This window comes from Oncorhynchus clarkii, chromosome 16 (assembly GCF_045791955.1).
Source record: "Oncorhynchus clarkii lewisi isolate Uvic-CL-2024 chromosome 16, UVic_Ocla_1.0, whole genome shotgun sequence".
Classification (NCBI taxonomy): Eukaryota; Metazoa; Chordata; class Actinopteri; order Salmoniformes; family Salmonidae; genus Oncorhynchus; species Oncorhynchus clarkii.
In genome coordinates, this window is record NC_092162.1 from 36,617,036 (window position 1) to 36,631,625 (window position 14,590).

A 14,590-nucleotide genomic window follows, 5' to 3' on the forward strand; every position below is an offset into this window, starting at 1 on the left:
TTTTGCTTCTTACAAAAGTCCAATATCTTGATATTGACACACAAAACATTTGTGGACCGTGTCAACAGTGGACTAATGAAAAATAAATACCAAAAGATCGTTTTTGAGTGAAATGTCTCTTTAAAAGGAATATAGTAGGATGCTGCAGGAGTAGCTAGTTGTAAACTGAGTAGAGATCGGAGCAGAGTGTGTCATGCTTAGTTCTGTTTAATATTTCAGGGAGAAAGGGTCAGGACATGAGTGAGAGATGAGTTGATGGAGGTCCTATGGGAGATGGGGTGAAGAGTTAGAAACCACTGGCCTGTAGAAATCAGGCTTTCCTCTTTCAAGTTATGCACTATTATTTTGGAGGGACACATAACAATTAGCATATCTTGTACTTCTGGGAGAACAGCTATCGTATACACTTGCATGGCCTTACAGTGGCAATAAAAAGTATGTGAACCCTTTGGAATTACCTGGATTTCTGCATAAATTGGTCATCAAATTTGATCTGATCTTCATCTAAGTCACAACAATAGACAAATATAGTGTGCTTAAACTAATAACACACAAATTATTGTATTTTTCTTGTCTATATTGAATACATCATTTAAACATTCACAGTATAGGATGGAAAAACTATGTGAATTCCTCGGCTAATGACTTATCCAAAAGCTAATTGGAGTCAGGAGTCAGCTAACTCATTGAATGCTCAATGAGGTTAAGAAGAATCCTAGAGTGTCAGCTAAAGACTTGCTAACATCTCTGTTGACGAGTCTACGATACGTAAAACACTAAACAAGAATGGTGTTCATGGGAGGACACCATGGAAGAAGCCACATTGCTGCATGTCTGAAGTTTGCAAAAGTGCACCTGGATGTTCCACAGCGCTACTGGCAAAATATTCTGTGGACAGATGAAACTGCAGTTGAGTTGTTTGGAAGGAACACACAACACTATGTGTGGAGAAAAAAAAGGCACAGCACAGCACACCAACATCAAAACCTTAACCCAACTGTAAAGTATGGTGGAGGGAGCATCATGGTTTGGGGCTGCTTTGCTGCCTCAGGGCCTGGACAGCTTGCTATCATCGACGGAAAAATGAATTCCCAAGTTTATCAAGACATTTTGCAGGAGAATGTCTTAATAAACGCCTTCTGGAGTGGCCCAGTCAGAGTCCTGACCTCAACCCGATTGAGATGCTGTGGCATGATCTCGAGAGCAGTTCACACCAGACATCCCAAGAATATCGCTGAACTGAAACTGTTTTGTAAAGAGGAATGGTCCAAAATTCCTCCTGAACATTGTGCAGGTCTGATCCTCAACTGCAGAAAATGTTTGGTTGAGGTTATTTCTGCCAAAGGAGGGTCAACCAGTTAATAAATCCAAGGATTCACATACTTTTCCCACCCTGCACTGTGAATATTTACACAGTATGTTCAATAAAGACATGAAAACGTAGAATTGCTTGTGTGTTATTAGTTTAAGTAGACTGTGTTTGTCTATTGTTGTGACCTATATGAAGATCAGATCACATTTTATGACCAATTTATGCAGAAAAGGATTCACATACTTTTTCTTTCCACTGTCTGTCTTTTTCCATTTTGGTCAGTATGCTATCTATTCCTCTCTTGATGTGTTTGGGATGGATTGTGTGATTGATTTCTCCTCCTTCTGTCTAACACAGTTGCAGGGCACCAGCGAAATGACAAAGAGGGGCTAAACTTATCGATTCCACCTGGGCTTTTCCGGTACTCGTTAAGAAAAACGAGACTTGTGTCTTGGGGGTGTTATTCTATGTGGGTGTGTTATGTTTGCTATTTCGTATACTGGCAGTAATGTCATTTGTCCCTCTTCAGTCACCGTCCAGAACAGGCCACCGCAAAGATGGTGGATAAATGAAGATGTCCCACTCAGGCTGTTTACCATTGGGGGAAAAAATGGCCAGTTCCGGTCTGCTTAACAGGGTTGCCCTCCCAGAAGCACCAATGCATTAGCAACTGGGTCTGGTCTGCTTAGTTCATTGACTGTAAATGAACCAGAAAAATTGAGGGAGAGAGATGTCTCGCTTCTTCTTCCGTTTCTGGCTCTGTACTGAATGGCTTAGCAACCGCGTGACCCAGCATGACAAACTTGAACATGGTTAGTCAGGGAATCCTGCTTCGAGCGTACTGCATTTCCTGCTTTCTAGATGTAGCTACTGTATCTTTGATGAAGATTGTGTTTGTGCTAATGTTAGGACACGAATGTGAGGATATTTCAGCTGGAGAAAAAACCCAAGCCGCCCGTATATGAAAAATGAATCTCATTCTTTCAACATGACATTTGCGACAAAGTCTTGCATATATTGTTGTCTAAAAAAGTCTGAGGCGCTTCATGCTAATGGTTAGTTCAGCTGTCTGTAAATAAATTAGGTTTCAGGTTGATTCTGGTGAGCGATTGGATAGTGTGCACTGCAGCACATCGGGTAGCTGTGATACGGATGATTTGATTACTGCCAGCCGTGATTAGAATGTGCCAGGCAGTGGTCCCGTGTGGGCAGGATTGAAATCAAAACCCAACCGTCATTAAGTTGTGACATCCTCAGGTCCACAAATCTCACAAAACTCTGTTTTGGAATATATTGACTTTATGAAATGATCCTACTTACACATGTTAGTACATTTTGGCACAGAAATAAACTTTTGGGATGAATAGTGATGCAACATGGGCCGTATTCAACCAGAGAAGTTGTTTTTGCGTTCAGTTGCACTTTAAAAGAGCATTCGCCGGAGACAGAGTGGAGCAAGACAGGCAGTTCAGAGATCCTGTCATATAAACTCACTAAGAAAAACAGAGAAAATATGTGTATTCCTTTTCTGTAACTGCAGTAGGGATAATAAGAGAACAGTACAGTTTATGGTTTTGTATAGTACAACATACAACATTGAGCTTGCCTGACTGAAGAGGAGAACCATGATGGTACTCTCCATGAGGAAGGTCACGGGCACTGAGAAGAGCAGCTGGTACTCTTTGTCCTCTTCCCAGGGCCGGCCCGCTGTTGGCACCACGCTCTGCCAAAGCTCTATGCCACGTACCAGGATACAGCAGCTGATTAAACTATCATCTCCTCAGTGGTGAGAGCATTAGCCCCATAGCCAACACTATCAGGCCACTCACCTGTACACAGGGTAGCAGATGCAGCCTCATCGCAAGGCTATACCCTGTACCAAGTTGGAGCTGATCCAGTAGCCACTGGGAATGGTGAAAGGGCCTCAATTGCAAAAGTGCCTTCAGATTCAACCACAAAGACTAGGGAGGTTTTCCAATGCCTCGCACAGAAGAGCACCTATTGGTAGATGTGTTTAAAAAAAGTAGATATTCGATACAGGCATCGTTCCTAACTCAGTTGCCGGAGAGGAAGGAAACCGCTCAGGGATTTCACCATGAGGCCAATGGTGACTTTAAAACAGTTACAGAATTGAATGGCTGTGATAGGAGAAAACTGAGGATGGATATACAACATTGTAGTTTTTCCACAATACAAACCCCTAATTGACAGAGTGAAAAGAAGGAAGCCAGTGGAGGATACATACATCCTGTTAGCAATAAGATACTAAAATAATACTGCAACAAATGTGGCAAAGCAATTTACTCTTTGTCCTGAATACAAAGTGTTATGTTTGGGTCAAATCCAATACAACACAATACTGTACCACTCCATATTTTCAAACATAGTGGTGGCTGCATCATGTTATGGGTATTCTTGTAATCGTTAAGGACTGGGGAGTTTGTCAGGATAAAAAATAAGCGGAATGGAGCTAAGCACAGGCAAAATCCTAGAGGAAAACCTGGTTCAGTCTGCTTTCCACCAAACACTGGGAGATGAAGTCCCCTTTCAGTGGGAAAATAAATAAAAACACAAGGCCACATCAACACTGAAGTTGTTGACCAAGAAGACAGTGAATGTTCTTGACTGGCCGACTTACTGTTTTGACTTAGCAAGACCTGAAAATGGTTGTCTAGCAATGATCAACAACCAATTTGACAGAGCTTGAAGAACTTTGAAAATAATAATGTGCAAATGTTGCACAATCTAGGTGTGAAAAGCTTTAGAGACTTACCCATAAAGACTCACATCTGTAATTGCTGCAAAAGATGATTCTAACATGTATTGAATAAGGGGGTTGAATAGTTATCTAATCAAGCTATGTTTTATTTTTATATATATATATTTTTTTTATAGAGAGTTTTTTGTGTAGATCGTTGACAAAAAAATTACAATTAAATACATTTTAATCCCGCTTTATGTGATGAATACCAGCATGTATACCACCATGCATGTTTTTTCTAATTTCATAAAAGTGCATAGTGCATATTAGTTCATGGATTCTCTGTTCCTCCATCTTGCTGATGGTTGAACATTCTTCCAACCAAACAAACTGACTCTGCAGATCAGAAAGGAGAGTGGACAGATGAAGAAAACAACAATACAAACAGAAAAAACTGCTGATATTTTTCTGCTCTCAGTCTGCTGACTGTTGAGTTATTCTTACTCCCACACGTTTGTGCATCTCATGAGTCGATCCACCTCAAAAAGCACACGGAAGAGGTTTTCGACACCCACCATCTCAGATTGTCTGAAAATGTTTCTGTAGTTAGACACAGATAAGATTAGTATCCCTGAAACATTATTTTGTTGAAAGTTTATTTGAACTATGAGAAATTAAGCTTATTTGATTGCACCCAAATTGGCCATTTCAATTCATAGGATTCATATCATATCATATCACCAATAGCTTTTGCTCATGATGAAAAGACATTGTATGGTCATCCATACAAGTCAAGCCAGTCCTCCATGAAAGCAATTCAGTTTGTCATTCTCTTAGCAACCTAATGCTTTAACCAAACTCTTCTCGAATAGTCCAACAAATGACAGCTCTCTGAGAGGGCTATCCCTATGATGCAATTATCATATTAAGACTTTTCCTACAAGACCAAAAATGTGATGGAGAAATGGGCTAGTGACTAAAATGTTGTGAAGACCCAAATAAAACCAATACATAGCAGTCTTATGTTTTACCCTAAAATGATTAGAAAACATCTCCTATATGTTGTTTGATGAGTGACATTTACAATTAAACCCAACCCAATACATTACCATTACAGTGCTTTCAGAAAGTATTCACACCCCTTGACTTTTTCTACATGTTGTTGTTGTCTTATAGAAATCATTTAAATGGATTACATTGACCATTTGTTTTGTCACTGACCTACACACAATACCCTATAACGTCAAAGCAAATTATGTTTTCCTATTTTTTTTAACAAATTAATAAAAAATGAAAAGCTGAAATGTCAATAGTCAATAAGTTTTCAACCCCTTTGTTATGGCAAGCCATAATAAGTTCAGTAGTAGAAATGTGCTTAATAAGTTGTTTGGATTCACTCTGTGTGCAAAAATAGTGTTGAACCTTTTCCTCCAGTGGGCTAAAACAGGCTCACACAGAGTGTTTCTTGGTAGTCTTAGTCACATCTACTTTGAAACAAAAGTATACACCTCACACACATGGTTATGTGCTTACAAATGTAAGACACCTGTACCATGTCAGATATAGACATGGGGCGGTTAGAGCATTGGACTTGTAACCGAAAGGCTGCAAGTTCAAACCCCCCAGCTGACAAGGTACAAATCTGTCGTTCTGCCCCTGAACAGGCACTGTTCCTAGGCCGTCATTGAAAATAAAAATGTGTTCTTAACTGACTTGCCTAGTGAAAATAAAATAAATAAAATAGAGTTGAAATGTATTCAATGTTGAGACTGAAATATAATAACCTTTTCATATGGAAACACCACATTTTCGACGGGTTTATTTAAATCATTTGTATTAATTATGAAATAACAGTCCACCCACGAGGCCACTAGAGGGCTATTTGGTCATTTGACTGCAGGATATGACTACCTGTACCATACACAATTATCTGTAAGGTCCCTCAGACGAGCACTGAATTTCAAACACAGATTCAACCATAAAGACCAGGGAGGTTTTCCAATGCCTCGTAACGAAGGGCACCTATTGGTAGATGGGTAAAAAAAAAGCAGACATTGAATATCCCTTTGAGCATGGTGAAGTTATTAATAACACTTTGAATGGTGTTCAATACACCCGGATAGGAATGAAACCGCTCAGGGATTTCACCATGAAGCCAACGGTGACTTAAAAACAGTTACAGAGTTGAATGGCTGTGATTAGGAGACAACTGAGCATGGATCAACAGCCTTGTAATTACTCCACAATTACCAACCTAATTGACAGAGTGAAAAGAAGGAAGCCAGTGCAGAATAAAAATATTACAAAACACGCATCCTGTTGCAACAAGGCACTAAAGTAATACTGCGGTACATGTGGCAAAGCAATTAACTTTTTGTCCAGAACTCAAAGTTTTACTGTATGTTTGGGGCAAATCCAATACAACACATTACTGAGCACCACTCGCCATATTTTCAAGTATAGTGGTGGCTGCTATGGGAATGCTTGTAATCTTTAAGGACTCTGGAGTTTTTCAGGATAGAAAAATGACAGAATGGAGCTAAGCACAGGCAAAATCCTTCAGGAAAACCTGGTTTAGTTTGCTTTCCACCAAACACTGTGAGATGCGTTTACCTTTAAGCAGGGCAATATCCTAAAACACCATCTCCACTGGAGTTGTTTACCAAGAAGACAGTGAATGTTCCTGAGTGGCATAGTTACAGTTTTTACTTCGATCAACTTGAAAATCTATGGCAAGACCTGAAAATGGTTGTCTAGCAATGATCAACAAACAATTTGACAGAGCTTGAAGAATGTTGAAATGAATAGTGGGCAAACGTTGTACAATCCAGGTGTGGAAAGCTCTTTGAGACTTACCCAGAAAGACTCACAGCTGTAATCGCTGCCAAAGTATTGACTCAGGGGTGTAAATAGTTACGTAAATGAGATATTTCTGAATTTCATTTTCAATAAATTTGCAAAAATGTCTAAAAACATGTTTTCACTTTGTCATTATGAGGTATTGTGTGCAGATGTGTGAGAAAAAAAAGATTTAATCAATTTTGAATTCAGGCTGTAACACAACAAAATGTGGAATATAAATATATATATATATAAATAAATAAAAATCAGTATATAAATATACTGAACAACAATATAATCGCAACATGAAAAGCATTGGTCCCATGTTTCATGAGCTGAAATGAAAGATCCCAGGAATTTTCCATTCACAATTTGTGCACAAATTTGTTTGTATCCCTGTTAGTGAACATTTCTCCTTTGCCAAGATAATCCATCTACCTGACAGGTGTGGCATATCAATAAGCTGATTAAACATAATGATCAGAACACAGCTGAACCTTGTAATTGGGACAAAATGTTCACTCTAAAATGTTCAGTTTTGTCACACAACACAATGCCACAGTTGTCTGAAGTTTTGAAGGAGTGTGTAATTGGCATGTTGACTGCGGGGATGTCCACCAGAACTATTGCCAGAGAATTTAATGTTAATTTCTCTACCATAAGCCGACTGCAAATTCGTTTTAGGGAATTTGGCAGTACGTCCAACTGGCCTCACAACTGCAGACAATGTGTAACCATGCCAGCTCACGACCTCTACATCTAGCTTCTTCACCTGAGGGATTGTCTGAGACCAGCCAACAGGACTGCTGATGAAACTGAGGAGTATGTCTGTCTGTAATTAAGCCCTTTTTTTGGGAAAAACTCATTCTGATTGGCTGGGCATGGCTTCCAAGTGGATGGTTTTGGCTCCCAAGTGGGTGGGCCTATGCCCTCCCAGGCCCACCCACGGCTGTGCCCCTGCCTGTTGCGTTTATATTTTTGTTCAGTATACTTTCTGAAGGCATTGTATTTGGGATTTTTACCATTGAAGACCATAACATTTAAACCATTAGAACTCCTGTAGCCTATTGGTTTGCTTGACAAGGAATGGTCTAACTAATCCAAACCTTTATTGAAGGGAATAAACTACACACACTTGGGCCATTTCCCAGATGCAGCTTAAGCTTTAGCCAGTCAACCCAACACTAGCAGATCTCTGTTGGTGTGTGGGCACACTCTTAGAAAAAAAAGGTGCTATCTAGAACCTAAAAGGGTTCTTCGCTATCCCCATAAGATAACTCTTTGAAGAACCCTTTTGGGTTTCATGTCGGGTTCTACACAGAACCCAAAAAGGTTCTACCTGAAACCAAAAAGGGTTCTACCTGGAAACAAAAAGGGTTATCCTATGGGGACAGCCAAAGAACCCTTTTGGAACTCTTTTTTCTAAGAGTGCATTTAGTTACACAGATTTACTTCATTGAGCAGATTAGATTCAAGAGAAGGACAGTTTGTATGTGTTTGAATTGCTTTCATGGAGGACTGGCTTGAATTGAAAGGATGATCACACCATTTATTTCCATCCTGAGCGAAAGCTATGGGTTTTCTACCCAAAGTTGCAAAGGGTTCCATTTAATACATGGATAAAGGCTGTGGCAGTAATAGCAGAACAGCAGCATCTAGTGGGCAAAACCTGGTACTAATTCACTAAGAATACATTACATAGTATGAATAAACAATACGCCAAGCCACAGCTTCATATAACTTGTCAAACATAGAGAACTGATACTGTATACTGGCCATTGGGGAGGGCTTGGTGTGGAGTTGGGGCGTCTCCAGGTGGCTTTCAAACATTTATTTGGATTACTGAGATCTTAGTCATTGTTAAGATGTGATTTGTTCCAAATTGTCCATTATTCTTTAAAATATTATTCAAACTTGCCATATATTTGCCGATCTAAGTCAAAACTGTAACTAGGCCACTCAGGAACATTCAATGTCGTCTTGGTAAGCAACTCCAGTGTATGTTTGGCCTTTGTCACACCCTGATCTGTTTCACCTGTCTTGGCTTGTCTCCACACCCCACCAGGTGTCTCCCATTTGTCACCATTATCCCCTGTGTATTTATACCGGTGTTTTCTGTTTGTCTGTTTCCAGTTCATATTGTCTCATCAAGCCTACCATCATGTTTTTCTGTATGCCTGTTTTTCTGGTCCCTGTTTTCCAGTCCTGCTGGTTCTGACCATTGCTGCCTGCCCTGACCCTGAGCCTGTCTGCCATACCATTCTGCCTTCCCTGACCTCGAGCCTGTCTGCCGTCCTGTACCCATCTGACTCTGACCCAGTTTACGAACTTCTGCCTGTCTTCAACCTGCCTCATGCCTGCCCCTTGCCTATTAATAAATATCAGAGACTCAGACCATCTGCCTCCTGTGTCTGCATATTGGTTTCATCCTGTGATGTTATAGCCTTGTGTTTTAGGTAATTGTGCTGCTGAAAGGTGAATGTCTCCCAGTGTATGTTGGAAAGCAGACTGAACCAAGTTTTTCTCTAGGATTTTGCCTATGCTTAGCTTTATTCCATTTCTTTTAATCAAAAATAACTTCTGAGTCCTTGCCAATGACAAGCATACCCATAACATGACGCAGACACTACCATGATTAAAACTATGAAGCGGTACTCAGTGATGTGTTGTGTTGGATTTGCCCAAAACATAACGCTTTGTATTCAGGAAAATGTCATTTATTTGCAAATGTTTTACAGTAGTGCCTTATTGCAAACAGGATCCATGTTTTGGAATATTTTTTATTCTTTACAGGCTTCCTCCTTTTCAATCTGTAATTTATATTAGTTGATCCTTCCTCAGTTATGTCCTACCACAGCCATTAAACTCAGTAACTGTTTTAAAATCACCATTGGCCTCATGTTGAAATCGCTGAGCGGTTTCCTTCCTCCCCGGCAACTGGTTACCGCCCTACCAACAGGTGCTCTTTGCGAACCATTAGAAAACATCCCTGGTCTTTGTGGATGAATCTGTGCTTGAAATTCACTGATCGACTAAGGGACCTTTACAAATAATTGTATGTGTGGGGCACAGAGATGGGGTAGTAATTGAAAATCATGTTTAACACTATTATTATTGAATCCATGCAACTTATTATGTGACTTGTTAAGCACATTTATACTCCTGAACTTATTTAGGCTTGCCATAATAAAAGGGTTGAATACTTATTGACTTGAGACATTTCAGCTTTTCATTTTGAATTCATTTGTAAACATTTCTAAAAACAGAATGACATTTTGACATTATGGGGTATTGTGTGTAGATCAGTGACACAAAATCTAAATGTAATCCATTTTCAATTCAGACTGTAAACACAACCAATGCAGAAAAGTCAAGGGGTGTGGAAACTTTCTGAAGGCACTGTATGAATCATATAAATTGAACTGTCCAAATTTGTCAGAGTTAAAATTGTCTTTCAACAAAATAATGTTGCAGGAATGCTTATCGTATATTTTTCTAACTACATAAACCATTTCAAAACAATCTGAGATGGTGGGTGTCTTGCTGAAATTAAATGGAACGACCCGCATTGATGAATTTATAATCCACTCTGGGAGGTCCTTGAGGTATAGATCTGAGTGGGAGTGAGGGAATTAAGTTCCATAAATGACCTGTTTTCATTTCCCCCTACCTGTTTCTTCTATTTATCAAGAGGGCAGCTCTCTATGTGGTCAGGTCATGGTTGAAGGAATGCATCCACCCAACAGAAGGAGGCCTTTTGTAGTGTTGACTGTTTTTGAGACTGCTTTGTTGAGCAAATTAATGCTTCTTCTGCAATCGCTAGAGCTCAATGTGGGTCAGTATGACAGACTATAGGATATCTGTCTTCCTTCCACAGTTCCATGACTCATGACTGAGTGACAATGGAAAATGACATGAAGTCATCCAACTTCCACTCCCAGTAAGCCCAGAGAGTTTGGAATCTGTGTAGAAATGTGAAGTCAAAATGATTTTGTAGCGAGGTGAATCTAATCTGCCTATAGATATAACCCATCATCCTTAGCAATAGCAGCAGCACAGGCAGCATGTTGCAATTTTTTTTGACAAGGTTGTTTGCATGTAACCAGTAGATCCATGTGTTTTCAGTCGCCTGTGACAAACCAGTGAAAATCCTATACCCCATTGCTGAAACAATATTGTGTAACTGAGTTTCCATTGATTTTACGTACCACATAGGAGCTGCATCCAGGCACAAGTCTTGTAGACGGTACCGGTGTTGCAGAAGAAGAAGAGCGCCATGCAGGCGATGCAGCCCAGAATCAGCACCATGGACAGAAACACGAAGACCGACGCCGCTTTGAAGGCGCCGGAGGGGATGGAGCTGAACTCGGCGAAGCTTCCCGTGCAGGTGAGCTCTCGGTTGTGCGGTCCTCTTCCAACGCACTGGTGAAACAAGCCGAAGTAACCCACCTGCGGCGTGCTCACACTGTCCCCGATCCAGTAGGGCTGAATGAAGACCACCACGTTGATGATGGCAAAGCATATGGTGAATATCGCCCAGAGTACCCCGATGGCGCGGGAGTTCCGCATGTAGTTGTCATGGTAATTCTTGGCGGCTTCTTGTGAAGGCAACATGTTTTCCACTATACTGTAGCTTTCTTTTCGTTATTTTAATGACTCACTCAGTCTTTGCGCGTCTCCGTTTGTGAAAGCTGTGATTGTAAATTTGGTAGTTGTGTAGCTATTCAGAATAAATCCTTTATATTAAAATACGTTGATTAATTATTATTATTGACTAGCCTTTATTTATTTATTTTTGGCTACCATATCATTGTAGATTCAACCTGCGAACCTACAAGCCTACACATTGTTGAATGTATGTATAATACTGGTAATTAATAATGTATCGTTCCTTAGAAAAGAGAAGTGGAGTCCGAAATAGGATATTTCACAGTAATACGGTTTTGCAATATCCTCAACCAATGCTATCTTAAAAATATGTCCTTTAGTATCCTCATCCAAGCCCACCAGAAATGATAAGCTGTTGCCTGGTGCCAGTGGTGGATCCCCCGTTTACGTGTAGCATCTGAGGCATCCGTGGAGGGCTTCTTTGAGCTAGAGATATCGGCGCACAGTCCCTAATTATAGAATTTACATCCAATTTTGAGAAAATGAAAACGTCAACTATGACCAGTCCGAGCTCGCGAAACCGACCTCCTCCGCCGCCACTCCATTATTGGGATTTTCCCTATTTGTCTCGCTCCCTCTTCCTGCCTCTCCCCTCGTCGTCCTGTCTCTCCTTGGCTCTCTCGCGCGCTCTCAGAAGACGCTGAGCACTGTTGATTGCGGCGCGTTCACGTACCTCACAATAACCAGCAGAGGGGTATTCTCCCCTCCTTATTATTTTACTACAATTATAACGATTGTTTGTATGCCGATTTAGGTTAACCATTTTGATTAGACATAGGCCTACCCACAGAAGACAGAATGTTTATTTTCTAAAGATGATCCCATTAAAGATGATCCTATCAACTGGTCAATATCAACTGTCTATCAGCAAGTAATATGGGAATTGATTGAATGTTGTTTTAATCTTGTTTGTGATTGAATAGTTGTTTTCTCTGAAATCGATTACTCGCTAACGAAAATTAATCTGGCACTAACATTTTCATGAATATCTAGGTCAAGAGATCATGCCCACACACAGGGGTTGATAAGAGAATCACACAATAATTTGAATCTCTGTGTTAGGAAAAGTCTAGAATGTCTTTTTTAAATTTAACTAGGCAAGTCAGTTAAGAACACATTCTTATTTTCTATGACAGCCTAGGAACAGTGGGTTAACTGCCTTGTTTAGGAGCAGAACAATAGCTTTTTACCTTGTCAGCTCAGGTATTCAATCTTGCAACCTTACAGTTACTAGTCCAACACTCTAACCACTAGGCTACCTGCCTCCACAAAAAAAATTGGTTAGAGGCTCCCCCTTCTGAGACAGCACACACACGGTTTATTAAAAAACAAACAGGACACAGCCAATGGAGTTCCACTGCACCGTACACACACACACACACACACACACACACACACACACACACACACACACACACACACACACACACACACACACACACACACACACACACACACACACACACACACACACACAGGCTTTGCTAGCCAGTGTGAGAGAGGCCTGCAGCACAGCAGTTGATTTAAGGACAGGACACATAGAGTGGTGGGATGCATTCATCCTTCACAGAGGTTGTTACTACTTCTGTGCATAGCATGCACTGAGAGATCCGACTGCAACACCCACTTGTGTTTCTGTGCCACTGTGCACCATGCAACATTTAACAGCATCTAATATGAGATATTGTCTGTATATATATGTTTTTGGTACATTTGTGTGTGCTGTGCTCAGGTTTTTGTCTTGAGTGTCAGTGTTATTATGTATGTGTATGTTTATCCTTGAGTTATCTGTGAACTATATTTGTGTGTGTCTTTACGTTTGTCTGTGGCTACTCTGGGGTCTCATTCAAAAAAAAAAAAAACGTTCTCGAGCTAGCTACATTGAAACAAGTTCCCTCAGTGTGAATTCACACTAGTCTTGACATACGCTGCCATCTGCTGGATATAAAACGAATTGCAAGAATATTGGGTCACAGAGATACAAAAAAGAGATGCTTGTGTTTTATAAAACCAGGGGGCAGTATTTCATAACATCTATTTCCGTAAATGTCTTGTAACAATTGGTTTAATCTCGACAACAAGAACCGAATCTGCAGCTTGAATTTGTTAAGGCTGTGATCAGAGTCTGCAATTTGTCTGGTATATTTTCTTTGATTGTTCATGACTGAACTGCTTTATGGAAGAAAAAGTTAGCACAACAAAAGCAAGGGCATGTTGTCTTTATGCTGATAGAGTTATTGAACCGTTAGATAACGTCCAATCTCGATTTTTTGCTGTACAAATGGATCTGTTTGATGGAGCTGTAGACTCTTTCCTCAAACCGCTTCTGACCTTAAGCTCTGAAACATTATTACTCCCAAGAAACCAGACATCAGAATATTGCTTACTCCAAGGCAGCATTCAGGCAGCGTTTGTTGCCATCCTAATAATGTATTGCTCAATTTCCTCAAAATCACAGTCAAGTTTCTGTAGTTCAGACAACAGAAGGCATGGTGAGTCATTGTTATCCATGTGTTTGATTATGCCAGTCCAGATGCTGTCTGAGAGGATAGTGATGTTGGTGATGCCGAATCTGAAGTGTCAGAGGTAGGCACTCTATCAGACACGTTGTCTTGTTGCCTTATTCCCATGCAGTCCCCTCCAACTCATATGTGCCCTAGAACTGGTGCCTGATTTCAGAAACAACCCACAGTAAGAGCTGAGATCATCTAGACACTTGCGCTATCTGAATTCCTCCCCAGAGATTGTAGATATATATATGTAAAGCACCCAACAGAACCCAGTGCAGCCAATATAACTTTGTGTTTGTACATTACTTCATTAACTCTGATTCACAAGCTCCACTCTCCTAACTTAGTCCTGCTCATTACACTCTTCATGCCTGATTGCACTTTACCTTGTTTTGTGTGTGTGTGTCTGTGTGTCTGTGCTTCATTATCTACACTGTGGAGATTGTAGTGGAGTGCCCTATTTTGAGCATCCAAACTGGCCTAAATGGTACTAGAAATTAATCTGTTTTAAAGCCCTAAAACATCTGTGGGTGTCAATGACCATAAATCAGGTATATC

The 14,590-nt window shown here is 40.4% G+C and overlaps 1 protein-coding gene across 1 annotated transcript in view; it reads right to left on the reverse strand.

The window, feature by feature from the left end:
* LOC139367580 (LHFPL tetraspan subfamily member 3 protein-like) overlaps positions 1 to 11,468 on the reverse strand; it is a 19,467-nt gene extending 7,999 nt beyond the window's left edge. Inside the window, exon 1 of the mRNA XM_071105837.1 lies at positions 11,063 to 11,468. Within this exon, the coding sequence (XP_070961938.1) occupies positions 11,063 to 11,468 (406 nt within the window). The remainder of the gene's footprint in view (positions 1 to 11,062) is intronic.
* Positions 11,469 to 14,590: the final 3,122 nt, after the last annotated feature.